This window comes from Clinocottus analis, unplaced genomic scaffold (assembly GCF_023055335.1).
Source record: "Clinocottus analis isolate CAN_PGR_092001 unplaced genomic scaffold, fCliAna1.0.p SCAF_6, whole genome shotgun sequence".
Lineage (NCBI taxonomy): Eukaryota > Metazoa > Chordata > Actinopteri > Perciformes > Cottidae > Clinocottus > Clinocottus analis.
Window position 1 is genome coordinate 10666499 of NW_027176218.1, and position 21353 is coordinate 10687851.

Below are 21353 nucleotides of genomic sequence, written 5' to 3' on the forward strand. Positions count from 1 at the left end.
GTGGGTGTTGCATTTATGTGAGGGCGTCTGGAGAGTGTGCCTTTGTTTGGAAGTGTGTTACTCACACCAAAGAATTAAGAGCTGCCTGGCCCAGTTGATGCTGTTGCCATGCCGACATGGAGCCCAGTGAGAGCCCAGGAGAGCTGAAGCCCTGTAGGGAGGAGATCTCTGCACTGCTCAGGGAGAACTCTGCAAAAACAAAAACACCCAAACGCAGTGAGAACTTATTTCAGCTACAACACCAACGTGTCACTGAGAAAAGAGCAAGAAACAAGAGAGTGCAGTACGGTCGAGGCGGTTGTTTTCAGTCTGAGGGGAGAGGAAAGGCAGACTCACCAGCTGGGTTGTAGGAGGTGGGCATGCCGGAGTAGACCAGGCCCTGTGGGTTTAAGCTGGGGGTGGTGACAGACACTACTGGAGTGGCCAGTGCCTGGTTGGACTGGGAGATGCTTATCCTCTGGGTGTTCTGCAAAACACAATAAAACAACAAAGAAAATGCATTAACACAAAATATAATTTGAAAAAAAAACACACACTGTAACACACGCTAAGCAAGTTCTAATTGGCATATACTATGCATACTATACGTATACGGTATTGTGGTAATCCGAGTTATCAGTGCTATAATAAAGGCTGCCGCTAGGTGGTGGTGTAGCTTCATGGAAGACACTATTCTGATGGTTTGTGTTTTTACAATCAAGTCAAAAGGAGGATAACAACACAGGAAAAGACATTAAATGACTAATGTGCTTTTTATGGGATTGTCAACCAGATTTATTTCACTCAATATTTGTGTGTATGTATAAAACAAACTGAATTAATCCCAAAAATAATTACCGTAAACTTGAAAAGACACATTAAATATATATTTGAAATACACAACAGACAGAAGTAGGCATCACAAGAATTGACATGCAGCAACAGTCACAACAAATTATGAATCAGATTTACTACAATATGTATGATAAGTTTTACTTTGCAAGGCATACAAAATAATGCTGTTATAGGGGTAGTGTAGGTGAGGAACACCAGTTATGGGCAAGCCCCATGCAGCAGCATCTATTGCCGACTCAGTCAGAGATCACAGTGAGTCTGGTGATCAGTTTTACAATCAAATCAACAACTCTTAAGCGAGACGGTGCTACAGGATAATCCCAGAGTGACGTAGAGTAAAGCTGCTGCGGTTTTCAGTGCAGAGGCCGGCATGCAGGCCACACAAATCCACACCTGCACAGCACTGTGTGGTCATGCTACAAACTGCGTCGTAATCTACAAATGCACACATTCCAACTCCACTAATCAAATGCAGTCATAGTTTAAAACAATACTGTAACCAACCGTCAGAATACAATGTAATAAACACATGTGCAGCTGCCAGCGGTTACATTTGAAGCAGCGTTGCATCATGAGCTTGTTGATGGCTTCCTTGCATTGTTCTTTAGCCAGATGACTTCACCAAACCCCAAGTATCTCACAGCATGATGTCATTTCGAATGATGTAATCTTCTCTTCTGACGAAAACTATGAATCATTTAGATTTTTACCCAACACTTTTTTTTTATTTTTAAACTTTTCAGTTTGTGACTAAAAACAGTCAGAAATAAAATTATCTCTCTAATGCTCACGACCTTAGTTTCTCTCTTACACACTGGTTCTCTCTCTATCTCTCACTCACACACTCACACACACACCCTCCTGGTGGTATATGACTAACGTCGACGTGTTGGGAACGGAGGAGCCAATTTAACAGGCTGAGGCAATTTTCACAGGCCAAACCCAAAACATGCAGTGACAAAACATTTTTTTAATTTATTATTGCTGGCAGTTCTAAGAGCCAATCTCCGGTTTGAGCACTGCCTTCGGTCTTGCGTGTGTGATTACCGGAAGCATGTTCACATTTCAGCCATTTGCCCAGGCATTTATCAAAACTCACCAAATCCATTTCCTCCTCCTCCGACTGCCCTCAACAGAAGAAAAGAAGAGAGGCAGAGTTACAGAAAGGAAGCAGAGCGACTGTAAATCGCTCTGAAAAATTGTGCCAGCTATCTAGAGTTTACAGCAAAAGAGGCATTTAGGAATATAAAAGTGTGGGTGACTTCTCCACTCATTGTGAAATCACACATTTTATGTCTATAGTCTGTTGTTATCCGTGAACATTTTTCTCCCAAACATATAGGCGCCCGATTAACTTGTCTTTATCATGTAAATGAAGAAGAAGCAGTCATATCCTGGACAAATGCAAGTGAGAATAGGAAATAGTATAGATTTGTTCTGGATATTGATAACACTAATCTGATCCTGAATGTGAGACTGCAATCATCTCCCAACCAGAAATTATATATGAAGCTTCTTCGCTGGTGCCTACGACGGCCGCAGAGTACTTAGTAGAGGAGAGTATTTCAAATCCTCCCAGTGCTGAAAGAGGAACCACGGCCCATCTTCCATCTTTCTGTGCTGTGGGACATACTGCGACCAGGCCAGGGCTGTCTTAATACCCACACTCAATCAATAGCGGCAGGAAGACACGACAAGGGCGACAAGATATTATCTGGCTCACACCCTGGGCCCCTGATTAAGTCTTCATCTACACTCTGTCACACTGAGATGTGATTCATTTAATACCATTATGGCCTAATGACAGGCTGTCTGCAGACCTGCCACAGCCAGCGCCCTCCACAGCCTCTACCACTCCAAAAGTAGCGACGGTACCTCTCTGCCTAACCTGTTTCCAACCTCTTACAATACAACCTGTCCTGCTCTACCGATTTCATGCTGACATGGTAACACACAATGTTTAGAAACGGCTCCAGGCTACTTGGAGCTCTGCAAAGGAGGAGCACCCACAGTAACCCAACGTTTATTTACCAAACACAATCATTTTCCTGGAGTGGCTCCTGTTGCTGACAACACCAGGAACACGCAAAGTCGGAAATAGTATATTTCCTGGCCGGCTTTCTGAAAATCCCACACTTACAGTTTTTTTCCGAATGTTCATTTATAACCAGGAGGGTTTAGTTTAGCCTCAGGTGTTCACTGTGGTCAGAGCACTCTGCACCTTCATTATTGTCGTTGGAGAAAGCCTCTCCTTTAAATGTGAATAAGTGAGTGTGACTTATGGCACTTGGGCTGCAGATCCTGGGATCCTATGTTAATGGAGGTCAAAGAAGAAGAATGCAGCACAAGAAGAACGCTCCCCAGGTGTGGCCGGCACTGCACAGCCTCTGAGGATGTCCCACTTGGCAGATAAAAAGTCCTTTGCATGCTACGTCCATGTGATATTAACAAAAACAGTTGTGGCAAAATGTTGCAAAACATTCTGCTATGAAAGTCGAGATGATACGGAACAAAGCTCTGATCCGCCCTGCAGCAGAGGTACTTAAAGGTCCTTTAGCTGGGGATACTTGTGTGCAGTGGTGTGCTCCGTACTCACCAGTGGGGGCATCATCCCTTTGCTAGATGGAGGGATAACAACCCGTAGGTCTGGCTTGCGGCCTCCCATTCCCATGTTCCCTCCAGGTGGTGGTGGAGACTTGGTGGGCATGACTTTACCCAGGCCATTGCCGCTGGGTGTGCTGAGGACGCCTGGAGAGCCTCTGGTGTTAACAAACCCGTTCCCTGCAGATGTACACAGCGACAGAAACACATCATCAAACCATGGACTGTGACTGACAACACTCACAGTCATCAAGCAAACCTCTCACACAGCGTTGTTTTCCAGCTTGCTGCAGCACGCAGCGTTAAGTGTTTCCAACCCTCTGGGAAGTTTTAATAGACTTGGATAATTATCCTGCACATTTACAAAAATAAAATGTCCATTTCAAAATTGATGAGCCTTTTATTTTTATTGTGAATGATTACATCAAAGTCAATTCTTTGCATCTTGGGATGAGGAGCAGTTCACTGACAAATGTACTGTGACTGCTTAAAAGAAATAGATGCCATTACAGTTGAATAAAAAGACAATAAAAGATCTCTTAGTGTTGTTTGTTCACCGTGCACACAAACAATAGCAACGTGCAAGACCTTCCTTACACATTCACACCTTGATGCTCATGTTATTGTCATTAGTCATTTCCTTTCTTAGCAAAGAGATTAGTCCCTCTAATGTATTTTAGGAACTCCCACCCACCTCACTCCCACTCTATTGCTGGACAACTGTCCCATGCAAAGGGTGAATATTATCAGTGGGTGTGGATGGAGAATCATTTTCTTTGAGACATACTTAAAAAATGTAAAGTCGTTTTCACAGTGAGACATATTGGTGTTAGAGTCTGAAAGAATTATAGTCTGCGTAGATTAATGGCACAGTTTTAAGATGCTGTTGCATATTGTATAACATACTGTAGTATGTTATGTACCCTAAAATAATTATTATACCTGCACCAAGAAATGCAAGTGCACCTATATTTATGGGTGGTCTTTTACAGGTTGTGCAATCACTGGAAATTGCCTAATTTCTGGACAGATTTTTTTGAAATGCAGGGGTCAGGAAAAGATACCTGTGAATTGTATTAATTTCAAATTGAATTCAAGTCATGTAGGTCGAAGTAAAAACTATACTTTTACAATGTATACATGTTTAAATCTTGAAAACAAAGGGAAGAAAGAACGAATGGCACCTAGCACTGCATAAACAGATCAATAACACTTCAACAAGTGGCTGACTTCTCCATTGTGTTCAGTGTATCCCAGTGAAACACAAAGTGTGTGCACCATGAGTAGGCTCTTGCTAAGGAACATAATGGAACAATAGCTCTTCTGACTACAGATAACGACAGCAACAATTCACGGTCAAATAAACAGTTATGAAGCCGACAATAGTATCTCACAGCTGAATCAACAGTATATACAAGCAGCAATCACCGCCAGTTCTGGCTTTGATCATATAAGACTTGGCTGCTGCAAGAAAACAATGTTTACAGAATTAGCAGAGTAAATGTCCAAGGCCCTAAAAATAGCAAACCTGACTAAAAGCTGTGAAGATGTCATTAAGTGGCAATGGCATGTTTGTGGAAATAGACTGTCATGTAAAGGAATTGGTCGAAGCTTGGCAATACGGCAAGTTACGACTTTCTGATAACAATCAGTGAGCACTGATGTTGTACTTTAACAGAGACTCGGCTTCCCTGAGAGACAAAGAAACAGCTTCACAAGCAGTGATCAACAGCTGCGTTAGAGACTCCTGGGCTCTGGTTGTTTTCCTTTGGCACGGGGGAATCTGGCAAAGGCCATTAGGAGCACTAAGAGGAGGCAGAGGAACCATATTTTCTTTCCACAGATTATCTGTTTCATGCACTACTGTTAGGATAAAAAGTCACCAACGGAACCTTTAACAGGTAACTTTTCCAATCATTGACCCTGGTTCCCCCTGATTTTTTGTCGAAGTTATTATTGGGGACAACAATTTTTGAAAGTGTTCCCGTATTGAGCCAGAGTGCTTCAGACAATATAATTGCTTGGGGTAACTCCTCTCTGTCATTTTATGTTCACTTGGCCACAGACCGGCTCATATTGTCCATATAAATCTCAGACCACACTATGGAAAGGACCCTACAGAAAAATAAAAACGTTTTTCTTACCCATCGCCTTCTGTTTGCTAATGTGTCATGTGAACGGTGATAACGTGAGGGAGAGTTTGAGAAATGTGTGCTGGTGTTAAGAGTTTGTTGTGTTGGAGTACAGAAAGAATAGCTTTGCGTGATCTAAAATATTTTAATATTATATCTGTATAGTTAGCTGATTTTGACAATAATGTGGATGCTACGTTTAGAACGAGACTAAGAAAGCAAAGAAAAACATGTTATTTCTCTGTCCTTTCCATAATGTTGTCAGAGACATGTAATAATAACAATCTGAGTCTTGTCAGTGGCACTAACAAGCACATTTAGTGGACGTTCACGGTGAGCAAATGCCCGAGCGATTATATTGCAGCCCGTCTAACGGCTGCCACCTGCAGTGCTCTGGCTCAATAAGGTACCAATTCAAAAAAAAAATGCTGTCCCCATTAGTCACTTAGAGAAGTTGAAGAATGAAAAATACCAAAGTCACTCTTTGGTTAGTTTCTATTTCTGTGTCTTTCTGAGTCAGTCTGTGTCACAGGATTACAAGACATCAAACACGGTTTTCAAATGTCAAAAACACCTTCCGGTAACACATCGATGATCATATTGTATGTACACCTTCATTTAACGTATACATTTGAATGCAACGTGTACTACATTGTAAACTGCAAATAAAGAATAGCTACAGGCCTAAAGTTTATCCTGAAAAAGAGCTTTTTCTGTGTATGTAATGTTTGTTTTTGAGCACCATTTACACAATCTTCTGACTAGCTATTTACTTATTCTATCAAATACACTTGTTTCTGTAGCCTATTTGCATTGTTCACTATCCTTTATATTGTTTTTTTTTATAGAAAATGTAACTGTAACACATCCAAGAACTATAAACATCTTTTGTGCCCTGCCACAGTGCATGTTTAAATCTTATGCTGCATTAATCCACTGAATGTAATACACAAAGCTGTCATGTAAGTGTAATGTTATTTGAGACAATTGTCCTTTTTTTTTACGGCATACAACACGACTGAAAAGAGAATGCGCTTACATTCATGCTGTTTCTAGAAACAGTTCAGTAATCTTCCTTGTTCACTCCAAAACCACCATACTTTGGGCTGATAACCAGTGCTAGTGGTTCACGGGGTAAAGATGGACAGAAATCAATGCTGTATTCACTAATTTAGACTTGGATTAACCCACCTGACTCACATATCTTTGGAATCTGCCTCTGATTATGTCTTCAGATGTCTGGTGATACATAAATCCCACTTCTTTCAAATACTTGCCAAGAAGGGAACACATGTCTGAACAAATACTCGGACCACAAAGTTAATTTTGAGCCAAGGTAACAGCCACAAGTTAAGACCCAGCCTTTCAGCGGGAACGTTTCACTGGGCTTTTCTGATGTCTGCCCCTCATTCCATATTCACACTTCACTAACGGCTTCGTAGTGCCAATAAATCCTCTCTGACTGAAACCAGCGCGTGTTGAAAGCTGTTTGGTTTCTGTTCATTGTCCTGAATTATTAACACGGTCGAGGAAGGGGCATTACATAAAGGTTGTGTTTACAACTGAAACATTCAGTTTTCATTTTAAGCTCAGGGAAAGAATATCCCATGTGCGTCATGTTCAGGCAAAAGAGAAAATGTCTTGATGAATGATAAGAAATAATAGATGCGAATCAAGGCCTCCAAAACTGTTTTCTAATAATAGATGCCATGCACAGTCCTATTGTTGTGTCTCAGAAAACTACGACCGTGTACAGGATGTGCAGAAGGTGATTTGTTTGGACCAAAGGAACATGGCAACAAGCTTAATAATTGTTCTGGTTGTTGTTTTTATTCAGCAAGGGTATAATCACCACCATCATCATCTTTGAATATGTTTCACATTCAATCTACCTACTATAAAAGATAACAATTTTCTGTATCCACAAACTTGCAACAACTATATTTCATGACCTGATCTGCAGAACATACTGTACAGACACGCTTTGTGTTCCAAAAGCTTGCAATGCTCCAATATTGTTAAAAGGATGTATACGGCTTGCAGATGTATTTCAAAAGAGAGATCCCACTCTTAAATCCTACCCGTTCACAACAACTTTAATTCTAAATGCTCACCAGTAATTGTATGAGCTGTTAAAATAAAATATCTATTAAAGAACTGCACACCAGAGTAACAGTATAAAATTAGACACAAAGAGATTGTTTTTGTTGAAGGTGTAGTAGCAGTAGAGCTATAGACTCGACAAGAACAGATGGCTTATTTAAAAAAGGACTGTCTGAAATGAGTTTGGATAAAAAAACCTTGCCAGTAATGTTCACTGTGACATGAACATACAGTGCATGTGCGAGCAATTCAGGTAGTTTCTCAAAATCCGCTAATAAGTAAATAATAACTCCAAATCCCACAATTAAAACAGCTGCCCATCATCAACAGGGACCCAAGAGTTAATAATCCACTTCTATTTGCTATTTAAAGTATATATATATATATATATATATATATATATATATATATATATATATATATATATATATATATATATATATATAAATATATGTGACACCATTGGACAAGAGTAACACTTCCATTTGGCCACTTTGAAAGGCTTCTACTGGGTCAAAGCGGGGACTTGAGAAAAATCAGAGCTATGTCAGGAATGGTCATCTGACAGCAGGGCTGGAGAAGTTCCTCCACTCTCGCTGCTGTTCTACACACTTTGGTACAAACAACAGCTGCAGCATGCTCTCACTGAGCCAAATGCTGACACCCCTGGCAGAGAATCCTAACACTCCCCCGACCCAGCACCACACCCTAAACTCAAAACGTACCCAGCACTCTCTTTAAATGTTGTAAACCAATCCGAGGTTGCTCTTCATACTTTGTAATACCTAACCAAATATCTCACTGTAAGCCTACATACTTGTGGCCGTCCACAAGGTACAAACAATAAATATACCGTAACACCAAACTGCATTTTGTCAGAAATGCAGTTTGGTGTTACAGCGGGCTAAGTGACAAGGAAAGAGTTAAACTCCACCTGCCTTTGCCTCTCACACAGCACATTGCAGCCATGACAGGCTGTCCGGTCATTGTGTACTGAGGACTTAGTGGGATGTCATGGCCCGAATACCTAAAGGGTTATGCTGGTTTAGGCATCTTACAGACCTTCTCCAGCCTTATAAGGTCAGCCAGAGCAGTGGGGGGAAACAGATGCACCTGTCAATACAGGGAAGGAAACAGGATGAGGGAGGGCTACATAGAGGTGACAAGTATAAAGGAACCGCCACGTTTATTTACCTGTCAAACTCAGTTGGACAGCTAATGGCCACGCCTGGTCATACTTAGGTTGGTTTCAAGCACAAACACCCCACTGTGAATGCTGCTGAGCCATTTCCAATTTTTCACACGTGCATTTAACAAACATATAATATGTTTCCTCTATAGAGAGGAGCAACACTTGTAATCCCCTTTGCATGCAGTGAAAATATAGTCAGGCAAAGGCACCATTAGTCAATGATAGTGACAACTGTCTTGGACCAATCACAGAAGGATACGCAACTATCCAGCTCGCGCTCTAAGCAGGAGGCATATTGGGCAGAGCTACAGAGAGCTAATAAATCTCTCCGGGAGGACTTACCCGCTGGGCTGGAGCCCACAACACTTGGCACTGAAAGGTCTGTGGTATCCAGCATGCCACCTAATGAGATGCACAGAGTGATATGATTAACCATCTGCATCCTTCTGCAAGCTAGCAGAGCATGTGATGGAGATGCCGGACAAGACATGAAAATGTCATGTAGATCTAACTTCACAGTGCACGAAAGGAAGGCATGTGATTTCACCAGTGTCCTCATGATGGGAACATTTTCAAGATACTGCATGACTAAAGAAAGCAACATTAAGCTTTCAGAATGGTGTTTTGTAAGGTTCATAAAGTCGGAGATGTGACTGCTGAATTCCATTATGAGGACGTACCAGCAACACGCATTATTCTTCTCTTAGAAATCATCTACTGTACATGCTGTATATGCTAATCCAATAAGAATCAATACCGATAGAAGCAGTGACTAATTAAGAGAGAGGCGTTGTTGTGAAAAATAGCCATTAAGTAAACCCTGTGCATTTGGGGAGGTGTTACACCATATTTTATACGTGGTTTATTTTGAATGAAGCATTTCACAACCTGTTGCCTTTACCTCTATCGTATGCAGTGTAGCTGAATCCTCAAAAGCCATCTGGACTGACTGAGTCAAAACACTCATACAAGTACTAACGTAGACTGACATTGTTTTTCCACAATGCAGATACGGTAAACAGTTTGATGATGAGCATTGCAGAGGGTGTGAAAAAATATATCACATAAACATGAGCGTGTGTTATGACATGACTGCTTGACCTGAGGCCGTTTACATCAAAAGCCACCGAGAAATATAATAAAGAGACAAGCAGAAAAACAGAAGAATAATTTTACACACACACACACACACACACACACACACACACACACACACACACACACACACGTACACACACTCTCTTCTTTCTTGCAGAGAGTTAGATGATGAGATTGATACCAAACCCATGTGTACGCGCAAAGTATGAAGCTAGGGCCAAGAAACAATTAACCTAGTTAGAAAATAAAGAACGTAAGCTTTAGGAAACAGCTAGCCTGGCTCCAAGTAAAAAAATTGACTGAGCAAAACGGCTAAAGCGTTGTGGTTTTACGGGGTGATGTGCCATAACCATATCTCGATTGGATGAGTAAGCGGTTTGATCGTCAACGCACCACAATAGAGACTGAGACAAATGCTAGGCAAAAAAACTAACATTTTTTAAGTTTATCCAAAAAATATTTAACCTAAGTACAGCTTGTAACTCCCTAAAAGCAACACATGATTCAGTTACGTTATTAACAGACAATACATAAAGGGTTATTGAGTGTCAGAGGAGTATGTTGTTTAAAGCATCGGAGAGAATCAGGCTAGCTTTCCACCTCTGCTTCTATGCTCGGTGATGGTAACGTCTTCCAGGATGACAACCATCAGTTCTCACCAGAATTGTCAAATTGTTCCACAAACAAAACATTTATATTATCATTAGAAAGATGATATAATCGCATATGAATACACACAAAGGGTGTATAATCAATTAAAGAAATCCCACTGAGTTGTCTGGATCATTCTCTGTACACCACGTTGACAAAAGAACAGGGATTGTTGTCTGCTAACCTGCACTGGTGGGCCTCTGTGGTCCTCCACTTGAGCCCACATGCCTGTGCAGGGAGGCCTGTGGAGGGGACAGCATCCCACTGTCACTCAGGGAGGCTGCGGCTGCTGCCAGCGCCTGGCTGCCCAGAGTCCCTCCTGGCTGGTACATGGCATTAGGATTGGATACAGGCACTGCCACATGCATGGAGAAGTTCTGCTGAGGCAATGCTGTGGGCTACAAAAGGGAGACAAACACACACAGAGATTTACACACAAACACACTCAAAACCCAAGGTCTAATGATGAATCTGATGGGTCAGTGGTTGTCATGGCATCATTAACAGAGAGCTTCCCTTGAGGGTTTGCTTTAATAAACAAGGACATACTGCACTGCACATTTTAAACTTGGCTGTTGCTTTGTAACAAAACATTTCAAGGAACATGTCTGCCTGACATGAGGACGGTTGAGTGACACCATATAACCTTCAAAAAAGTTTATTTCATGAACATCATACACAAAGATTACACACAAATCTTCAGTGCGACCGCAACACACAGAACACTAAAACACATGCATTCAGGTGATCACTTTGGCATTGCAGCAGTCAGCACTACATGTGTACTTTTTGTCTTTTGAAACACCATTGTGTTTCTGAGAGCAGCAGAGAAGGGGAGGCGGGGATTCGCAACTAGAATCGTGACTCACTTGCATTTACCTACAAAGTACTGACTGTGCAAAGCGTAAGTGAGAATGACAGGTGGCAGTGAGAACGTTTCATCATAGCATTATCTTGTGAGCCAGTCAGGTGTTCATTAGTTTGTTAATGGCAAAGTGATGCTCTTCATGTCAGGAACATAGAGAAAACAACTGCTTAGTAAGCACTAGGTTCTTGCAAAATTCTAATATTGTCACGCATGATAAGATCACAAAAGATTTGTGGTATTTTAGAGGGTGAGCCATTGTGGTACTTGATGAAGGAGAGGGACGATGCTAAATGATAGTGTAGCGTTAGTGTGCTCTGGGAACACTTTAATGCTGGAGCTGTTCAGGAGTAAGAGATATGTTACGCTAGAATGAGAGAAAGATTCAAAAGGAGAAATTGTAAATTTTACATGACTAAGCAACTGGTTTTTTTAATGTTAAAAGATAAAAATCAGGTACAAAATGAAAAAAAAGAAGAAAAAAAAACACAGAACCTGCAGATATTTATGATAAACTATCAGGTTCTTACTAGTACGTATTTACTGTACATTCCTGATGTGTTTAAATAGCGACTGCTGTTTGATTTATGATAACATGACCATGATACTAGGGTGTAATCTTTCCAGCAGAAGCATGCAACATTTCACCTGTTCACATGAAATGTGATCTTATCAGGGTGTGCCAAAATATCAGTTGCAGAACAAATCAACATAAGAAACAAATGCACACCCATTGAAGGGGGCATTAATCTTAAGCTAGAGTAGCTCTGAAAGAAGTTGACAGAGGTTCTGGGGGGGTAACAAAAAGAGGAAAAAGTTAAATGAAAAAAAGAGTGAAAATCCTTTGTGCCACAAAGCCAAGCAAAAACGTTGCATTGACAGTACTTACGATTTTATGATTTCTCATCATATTATCAAACTCCTCATTAATTTTTTTATACTTTTCTTCTGTGTGAGGAGTGAGGACATATGAGGCATCGGGGTCCGGGCTATCACAACCTCTGTGTTCTTTCTTGTTTAGCGCCTGTAGTGAACATCAACATAAAGACAGGAATCAACACAAAACAGCAGGAGACAAAGGAAGTACTTACACCACAGCGCTTGTACATTAAATCACTCTCTTCGTTTAGTTTGCCGAAATGGTCGTCCATGAGGGGGCTGTGCCCAAAACAGTCTTCAGGATCAGGACTAGCACAGTCATTATGGCCTTTGTTTCTCAATTTCTGAAAGGAAATTGCACAATTGAAGAGAAACAATATACCAGTTGTATTTTTGTTACGCAATATATCAAATATAAATCAAACATGTACAAACATCATTATCTGTCCTCCAATGTCTATATTCTGTTACAGTACAACATGAACAGCTGCTACACCAATGCTATGCTAAACTGTAGTTCAATACAAGTCTCTGCAGCAACTGAAATGTCACTCTATATCCTTTTACCCTTCAGAAGTGTTCAGAGAAACTAAATATTGTCCTCCTCCCTTTTCCTCTCCCCTTCTCCAGTCTGCCCAACTTCATCCCTTTCTGTTCTTCCCTTTTGCTGCAAGTGTGTCTTTGCATTTTTTATTATGTTTCAGTTATCATAAACCAACCAGCTGGAAGAAACCCTGCATATGAACATCCTACAGTGGAGCACTTTAAGACAGTACCCGTCTGTAATTCAGGATAGTTGTCACTTGTCAAATCATCAATGTTAATTGGGAATAAAATGGATAATCAAATGTGGTGAAAGATGCTTATTTGAGCATGAAATTGAGCAATTATTGTAAAAGAAAAGCACTAAGTACATACAGTGGTGTGGCGTAATAAATAGCCTATTCTAACTTCAAGAAAAAAGAAGATGTCACACAACTTAAATGCAACGCAGTGCTCTTTTGCTCACTTTCTTACAGGCTGTTCTCTGCTCCTCATTACAGCTCTGAATAGCGGTGTTAACAAGACTTGCTGACAGCATGTGACAGCATGTGATATCAAGTCAGTGTACATCAAAACATGATTTATGTGTGGCTCTCAAGGTTCCTCTATCAGACTACTGCAGGTCCACAGCAGCGCCCTTCCCTGTCTGTGGGCTGCCTCGGAGGCCTCGTGTCTACAGGAAGGTCACTGACTCCTGTGGATGCAGGGGTCAGAGTGTGAGCCAGACAAGAGGAACCTACACACACTAATGAGACCGCACTCTCTGTTTCTGGTCTTCATCACCCAAGAAAGTGGAAAATGTGTGTGTGTGTGTGTGTGTGTGTGTGTGTGTGTGTGTGTGTGAGTGAGAGAGAGAAAGAGGGAGAAAGTGAAACTATATGAGTAGGAGTGTGTGTGACACATATGAGCAGTGTGTGTGTGAGCGGCAAGTGTTGGAGGGGGGGGATTTTTTTACAGCTGCTACATCCTCTGACAGCGATGTGACAGTATGTTTAGGTCTGTGCAGACAATGCGGCTAACCCAGCAATACTCACCACAACCTCAGTTACATTTCCTAAAACCTTTGCCATGGCTTTATGAGAGTCTCGCATAATATCATTGCTCATTAAACCCAGATGATTCTCAATCCCTCGCTGCCCATGCATTCACATGCAGACATTTTCTCAGCGATGTACGTTTTGGAGCACAAGAATGTTAATATACAGAAACATGACACTGTGCACAGAAATACAGAAGTTCAGTCAGACACCCACATCTCTTCAACTATATGAAGTGCTGACAATGCCCAGAGGGAGGGAGAGAGAGAGAAGTCCTCGAGATAATGAATGGCCAGTATTGTAACACAGATGCATTACTGTTTGGTGCGGTACAGAGCAATCACATTCTTCTCATTCTAAGAAAACGCCTTGGTGGTTCATTTCCTGTTTACTGAATGAACCCTCTTTAGTTAGAGACCTGAAAGGTCTGTGTTTACTGTGGTTAAACTATGCACTTTCTCCACCACTGAGCCAAAGATCTGATCTCAACCTGCAAATTTAAGTTCCAACCTGCTTATTATGGGAATATCGTGGTCGGACTGGTCGGGCACGGTCGCATGAGATGGGCAGGGCTGCTCTACTTTCACAACAAGCCTGGCCAGCCTTCAGTACGCCGCACCCACCAGCCCAAGCCATTTAGGGAGGGGTTGCAGTACCACAGTGGGTGAGCCTGAACCAGATAGCGGTAGACAAGGGCAGGCAGCGATCAGAGCTGTTCCATGAATTATTACATGAATCACAAATACATATTATCTTCACAAAGATGCATTGAAGGTGCTGTGTATGAACAACATTTGGTGTGAAAGAGTTAATCGTCACTGCGGCGTCCTGATGCATAAAACATTGAAGGGCTGGGAAAGCATGGCCGTAATTCTTTGTTAAATGACTTGGCATGTGTTGAGTGTCCCGCAGACGCTGCCCACAGCTCCCAGTAAATGGATCATTGGATCAGCACATGGCCAAACAGGTGTCCCTTTTCCAAACACCTGTCAAGATCTGGCTCCCCACGCTGGCCAATCAGAGGCAGCGGCGCAAAGATATGGCCGTAGAAGGTACCACATGAAGCCCTGAAGGCCACCCGACCCCTGATCAACTTTGCTCTTACATGTCAATGCTGCAGACTGCTCCAGACACGACAGTGTTCTGGCCTAAAATAGAGGAAAACTTACGAGACAATTCCATAACTTTTATTTTTGCATTAAGAATCATTGATACAAAGTAGTTTCAAAATGCCTCTAAAATGTTGAATCGAGTTGTTGAGTTTCAGCTTTGGAAAGTAAAGTTGGCTGGATGTGAATACAGCTGAGGTTGGGATTTTCAGTTGCATTTCTAATGAAAGATATGGGCTGTTTGTTGCGGGAGGGGGGCTTGAGAGAGTATGGACAAGGGAAGTTGTGTAATCTATTCACAAGGTCCTGAGAGGCTCACAAAGATGAGTGGGAACAAGGCCAGCTGCTATTTTCTCACAGCAGTCCAAACCTGTATTGATAGAAATTTGGCTCTTCAAATAAAAATGAGACTCTGAGTGGCTGACGTCAAACCAACTGGCCATTGTCTGCACATGTATGTCTGTGTGTCCATCAGTTTGCTTGTGTGGTAAATGAACTTCTCTTAAAAAAAAAACATTTTCCATTGCAGGAGGCCTTGAGGCTTACTTATCCTGAAGAAAACATTGATTCGTCATCTCCACCTGAGCCCTGACTATTAACCTACAGTAGCTGTAACCAAGGGGAGCATTCAGCACAGTGAATGTCTCTCCAGATTTGCAGTATATGTTCAGTACAGAAGACTACAGAGTAGTGAAGTCCAACCTTGCATACCCTTTTGATTTGATACAAATGTGATTTTTTTTGCCTAATAAGTACCTTAAGAACTGCTCTGAATATATATATATATATATATATATATATATATATATATATATATATATATATATATATATATATATATATATATATATGTGTGTGTGTATATATATATATATATATATATATATATATATATATATATATATATATATGTGTGTATATATATATATATATATATATATATATATATATATATATATATATATATATATATATATATATATATATATATACACACAGATAGATAGATAGATAGATAGATAGATAGATAGATAGATAGATAGATAGATAGATAGATAGTATACAGCTCAATTTTGGAACTTAGATTTACATTTTTCTATGGCAAAATTGAAGCAAACACTATTCCATGGATTAAAAATAAAACCGAACCATTGCATAAGCCACCTACATCACCTGTTTCTTGAGGAGTACTCACAGTGAAATGGTCCAGAGCAACGTGCAATGCTGCTGTGAGTCTTGGAAAACAATTTCACTCTAATGTTCTCCCTCTCTTGTGTCAGGAGAGCTTTCTGCATTTAACTTATTCATGTACTGTACAAACTGTATGTGAACAGAAGGCAGGGTGAAAGGAGAAAGATAGTGGTTTGGCATAAAAGCTGAACTTCAAAACGGTGGGGGAGATGGCTGAAAGGCTGGCATGAAGAGGCTGTTTCTTCCATTGTGCCTGAATCACATCAGCGTTCACTTACAGTAGCTTTCACTATTGGTAGAGCACCACCTGACCTATGCTGGTGCATCATTGCTCTGATTACAGGCCCCTCAACCGCAAGATAGCAAAACAGCTGGAAATGACACAGAATGTTCCAAAAGTGGAGTCGCACAAGAATGTTTAATGTATTGTTCCAGCCTTCCCTAAAGTACATGAAAGCTATATTTTAACTGATTGTTGGTCTGCAGCCTGCTCTCACCTCTTTTCAGCCGGGTCTCCTCGCCCTGCAGTTGCTGTGAATTAGCCCTTGTGCCCGCTGCTACACTAAGTGAGGTAGCGTGCTAATCCTCATGACATCACCATTGTGTCCAGGCCGTTCCATCTAATGTGCTTATCAAAGGGCTTCTTTGAGTGTGAACGCACTAGGAAATCAGCGTGGGGAGGCGGCTGATAGGAAAGCTTTTATCTGCGAAGGAATATTTCTGCTCTTATATAACATCTTAAGAGACTTTCATTACCATCATGTTCTCTTTCCCCGGTGGTGCTGTAGTCTTCACTTGAGGGGGATAAAAGCCTCTTTTGGTTGGTCTTTGGTGGGCACTGTATACCATGGCTTAGCTCTAGGTTAATGTAGGATGCCTTCCTCGTCTCTCTCTCTCTCCATTTTCCCACTACATGATGTCCATTGAAAGTGAGGGGCAATTAGATAAGGAGACCTCTGTAATTCCCAGACATATCTTTTTTAATCTCATGAACATTACACATTACTGACTGATATGAGGATATGAGGCTGGATTCATGTCCTTCCTGTGGCTTGCTCTATTGTCTCGTTACACAGTGGACAGGAAGAGCAGCAGGAGGGGGCAACTCGACCGTCTGCATTTTATTTTGATATTATTTTCTCGTAGCTGTATATACAAAGTGAGATTCAATCCCACCTGACAGAATGACAATGGACAGACCACAATGAACTGTGAGCTCAAAGTGGGAATGTATTGAGATATTAATCCAAAATGAGTCATGCTTATAAAATCTGAACCAGCGATAGATACATACATGAACAAACTAATCATATTCTATATTGTATACTGCAAAGGATTACCTGCATTTGACCAACTAAATTGCCAATTAAAAATAGCCCATCCATCTTACTGAACAAGAGGAAATTGCTGTGCAGTGAGCAGTCCCTTCAGAGCGTTCTGCTCTGAGACGGTGGTGAATGACTGATGTGACAAAGCTATTAGCCGCCACAGTCAGAGGGAACAGTCTCAATCAGCGGACTGCATATTTTCAGTATAGACAAGAGGGAATTCAACTACAAATTGGGGATAAAGGCAAACCAATGTCATCATTATCTACAGATTAAAAAGAATGAGAACACACACTCTCTGTTCCCACTCCACATAAAGAAAAGGTGGCACACATTAAAAACTGATCAGACTGAATTACACTGCAGCCAAAAATATTAACATACAGATTATTGCAAATCTTTCAAACAGGTTTCTACTCCCTGTCTCTCTGTCTCCCACTCTTTCTCTCTGGTCATTGAGTGGATCATTAGCTGTCAGGGCCCTTGAAACCATACCCTCAGCCCTGAACTCCCATTCCTGCTCGCCTCTAAAATATTCATAAGGACAATTAGGAGTTCCGATAAGGCGAGTACGGAGGGCTGGGGGGCGTGCGGCAGAGACGGCAGGATGTGCCAGCAGGACGTCTGTTCTGCAACACTCTATACCCAGACCACAGACCTGTCCTCATCAATCTGAGACACAGCAGCCTCCCTCTTTGCCCCCAGTCAGGCCAGGCAGTCAGAGCAGGGTGGCACAGTGCCAGCTAACCCCCATTCTCCTCCCCCCACCCCAATCCCAGCAGGCTTTGCTCTGTCCTCGCCCCTGGGCAGGAGGGGTTGGCCGCACAGCACGCACAGAGGGAGGAGGGGGGCACAAGGGCAAGCTGATTGTTGCACAAGCTAACTCACAGAAGCCGCTGTGCACGAAAGCAAGGTCTCATTTCAGACGCTCAGCCCACAAGGTCATTGAAGAACGCGGAGGGTGGACTCACGGCTTGTGGGTTTAATGATCTTTAACATAGCTAGCATCACTGTTGCTCTGTAACTAGATCAAACCAAATCAGGCAAGCTCAATGTTTGACCTATTTCATGTTCATACCATAGTTTATGACAGGTAAGTGGTTTGAGTTTAGTTTGCGAAACTACTACATTGTTACTGCAGAAAGGTAACACATCATGTTACCATTACTTTTCTTAATCTTAACAAGTTAATTAGCATTTACAGTACTCATTACAGTACATTACTTTTGTGCACCCTGCTCTTCTGCTAAGTCTATAATACAAATACTGTTGAGTACTAGCAAATATTAATTTCAGGAATTTTAAGAAATGTTTAATATGATGCCATTTGTTTGATGCTTTTATGCCTTTTAAGTATTTCAAATCTAAACAAACAAAAGTAAACAAGATAGTGTAAAATTAGATTCCACAAGCTTAAAATGTCAAAACAAAGAAAACTATATCAACAACAATTGGACGGTATAGAGAACAATTATGTTTAATTGATTTAAAAGTCAATATAAAATGAATGGCAACATTATTAGTTGGCAAACAATAAACTACAAAATACTGAAAAACTGCTTTAATCTGTTCTTCATGTTAATACAACTGCTGACAAGTGATGCGTCCAACATTCATTTCTGTGGAAGCTGAAATGAAGGACAAGTCATTCTGAAGTACCTTAACCTTCAGAAGCCTGTCTGAAGTTATTTTCGAATGAACATATAATATAGATAATACAGATAATAAGGTCAAAATATGTTAACTTGCATTCCCCTCAGTAAAAGGCAACGGTCCATAAAAATCAGCTAAAATGTCTCTCTTCAACTCTCTGTGTTAGCAATTTGTCCAGCAAACCACTTGGCAACCAAGCACTGGTTCCAAGTCTGAAATAAGAGAGCAGTACCATGTCCAAATAAGAATTGGGAGTAAAAGAAATTTTTAACAAAATCTTGTTTCTCTTTGGTGAATAAACTGTACTGTTGTGTAGCTCCAGATTTTCAAAGAGCATAGCACATTTTTGACCTTTAAGTATTAACTCATTAGAGTCAATGGAAACTAATATTCAGAAGAAGCAGCATGGCGTGTGGTCTTTTGCTGTTTTGTCCCCTTTTTTTATATGCTCTGACGTCAGTGAACACATGCTGAAAGCTCAAATATGAGTGTTGTAACCTGGTAGGGAGATGTAATACATGATTGGTTTAGAAGGCACAGGAAACCATTCAGCAATTTAAAGGATAACTGTTGAATATGGGACAAAATCCCAGATGAAGAGCAGGAATAGTGCTGATTAAGGCAAGTGTAATTCCAATAATCAAGCAACATAGAAAAAAAAATCAAAGGCCATTACTCTGCCATCAGATGGCAATTACTGTGCATCTGTTCCAGCACAGGACTCCTTTTACAGAACAGCATGTGATATACTCACATGAACATTACCACAACTGTTTCATTACACTCAGAACACCACAAAAGAGGACTAGTGACCCTTTTTCACTGAAAGCCCAGAGGAAAAGGAGTCCTTGTCCTACAAAAAGGGGCACTTTGAAACCCAGCGTGTTGCTCGAAACAGAACCATTAATACTGCTCCACTCACTATGGCAAGAGAAGACTTTTCAGACAAGTCTCGCCAGAGTCAGATTACTCCAGAAGTGATATCAATGTAGATGCAATGCTGTTCATCAAGAGGGTGCGAGATAATAAATCAAATTTACGCCACGTTCTTAACTTTGTAAAAGAGGAGGTAATAAAGTATTACATATACAGAGTATATAAAACCCAGAGGGAGCATTTTTAATTGAAATTGAAACTACATACTATAACTGTAAGTAACAAGATCAGAAGGTATTCTTGGGGCCAACAAAGATAACCCTTCGCTCTGTTTTCTTGATAATATTAAAGAGATATGTATTTTTAACTTGTCCTACTGCACTAGTCTGAAAATAGACGCTGGTGTTGTATGAACAAGTGTGTTTGTTTTGACTAGTAACACAAGTTAATTCAGGAGCTGAACACTGGCCCAAAGGCAAAATGACTCTGAAATGGCTCTCAGGTATTCTAAGCACTGCGTACAGGAAATAGGAATTTGCGTACGTGTTTTTATGAGCCGCAGACGACAAACTGGAAACACAAATTCAGAAACATTCATTAATTACGGCACATGCTGTTACTTTTCCATCTCCTCCAGAGACAACTGATTGACTGGTAGGTTTAATATTTATGTAGCAACATACAGAAGATCTTAAGAAAAAAACCTCTTTGAATGAACAGATCCATTTATTAAAATACAATACCCATACTTAAGGTACAGAAATACCATAATACCTAATCTGCAATACTGCGTGTGGCCTACAGTCAAAATAAAAATATAGAAAATAATTTTAATATCACTCCAATACATCACCGGAGACACAAAGTGCACATACTTTTTTTTCTGTAATATTAAAAATGGGCTGGGAGAAAATTTCACATATATTGAAAAGCCCTGAAAAATCAACATCGACCCAATAAGTCTATGTCAACAGCAATGACATTTGATTTAGCTTAAAAAGGATTTCTCATCAGTGCTGCTCTGGGCTCGAAGGTGAAATATCAAAAAGAGGAAAGAGGAATGATGATGGCATAGAGGTGACAAAGTACTGAAGTAGATACATAATGGCCAAGAGCTAGATATTAAGCGTATTTGAGACTAGATCGTTGAACGCTACATTTAATTGATGAAACTTTGCATATCTTCATGTGCTCTACTTGACAATTGGTGTATTGCTGGAAACCAAAGGGAATGCCTTTGGACTTCAGCATGTTTCCTGGC

At 40.8% G+C, this 21353-nt stretch overlaps 1 protein-coding gene across 6 annotated transcripts in view; it reads right to left on the reverse strand.

The window, feature by feature from the left end:
* The window catches only part of mef2aa (myocyte enhancer factor 2aa), a 60199-nt gene that overhangs the window by 3708 nt on the left and 35138 nt on the right, over window positions 1-21353 (reverse strand). For 2 of the 6 annotated variants that reach the window (XM_068602355.1, XM_068602356.1), the window contains exons 4-10: window positions 12366-12500; window positions 10796-11009; window positions 9205-9264; window positions 3431-3615; window positions 1934-1957; window positions 337-466; window positions 66-189 (exon numbers count right to left, since the gene is read on the reverse strand). In XM_068602355.1, the coding sequence (XP_068458456.1) occupies window positions 66-189; window positions 337-466; window positions 1934-1957; window positions 3431-3615; window positions 9205-9264; window positions 10796-11009; window positions 12366-12500 (872 nt within the window). Of the gene's footprint in view, window positions 1-65; window positions 190-336; window positions 467-1933; window positions 1958-3430; window positions 3616-9204; window positions 9265-10795; window positions 11010-12365; window positions 12501-12567; window positions 12700-21353 lie in introns of all 6 variants that reach the window. The other 4 variants (XM_068602357.1, XM_068602360.1, XM_068602358.1 and 1 more) reach the window with 4 other exon arrangements.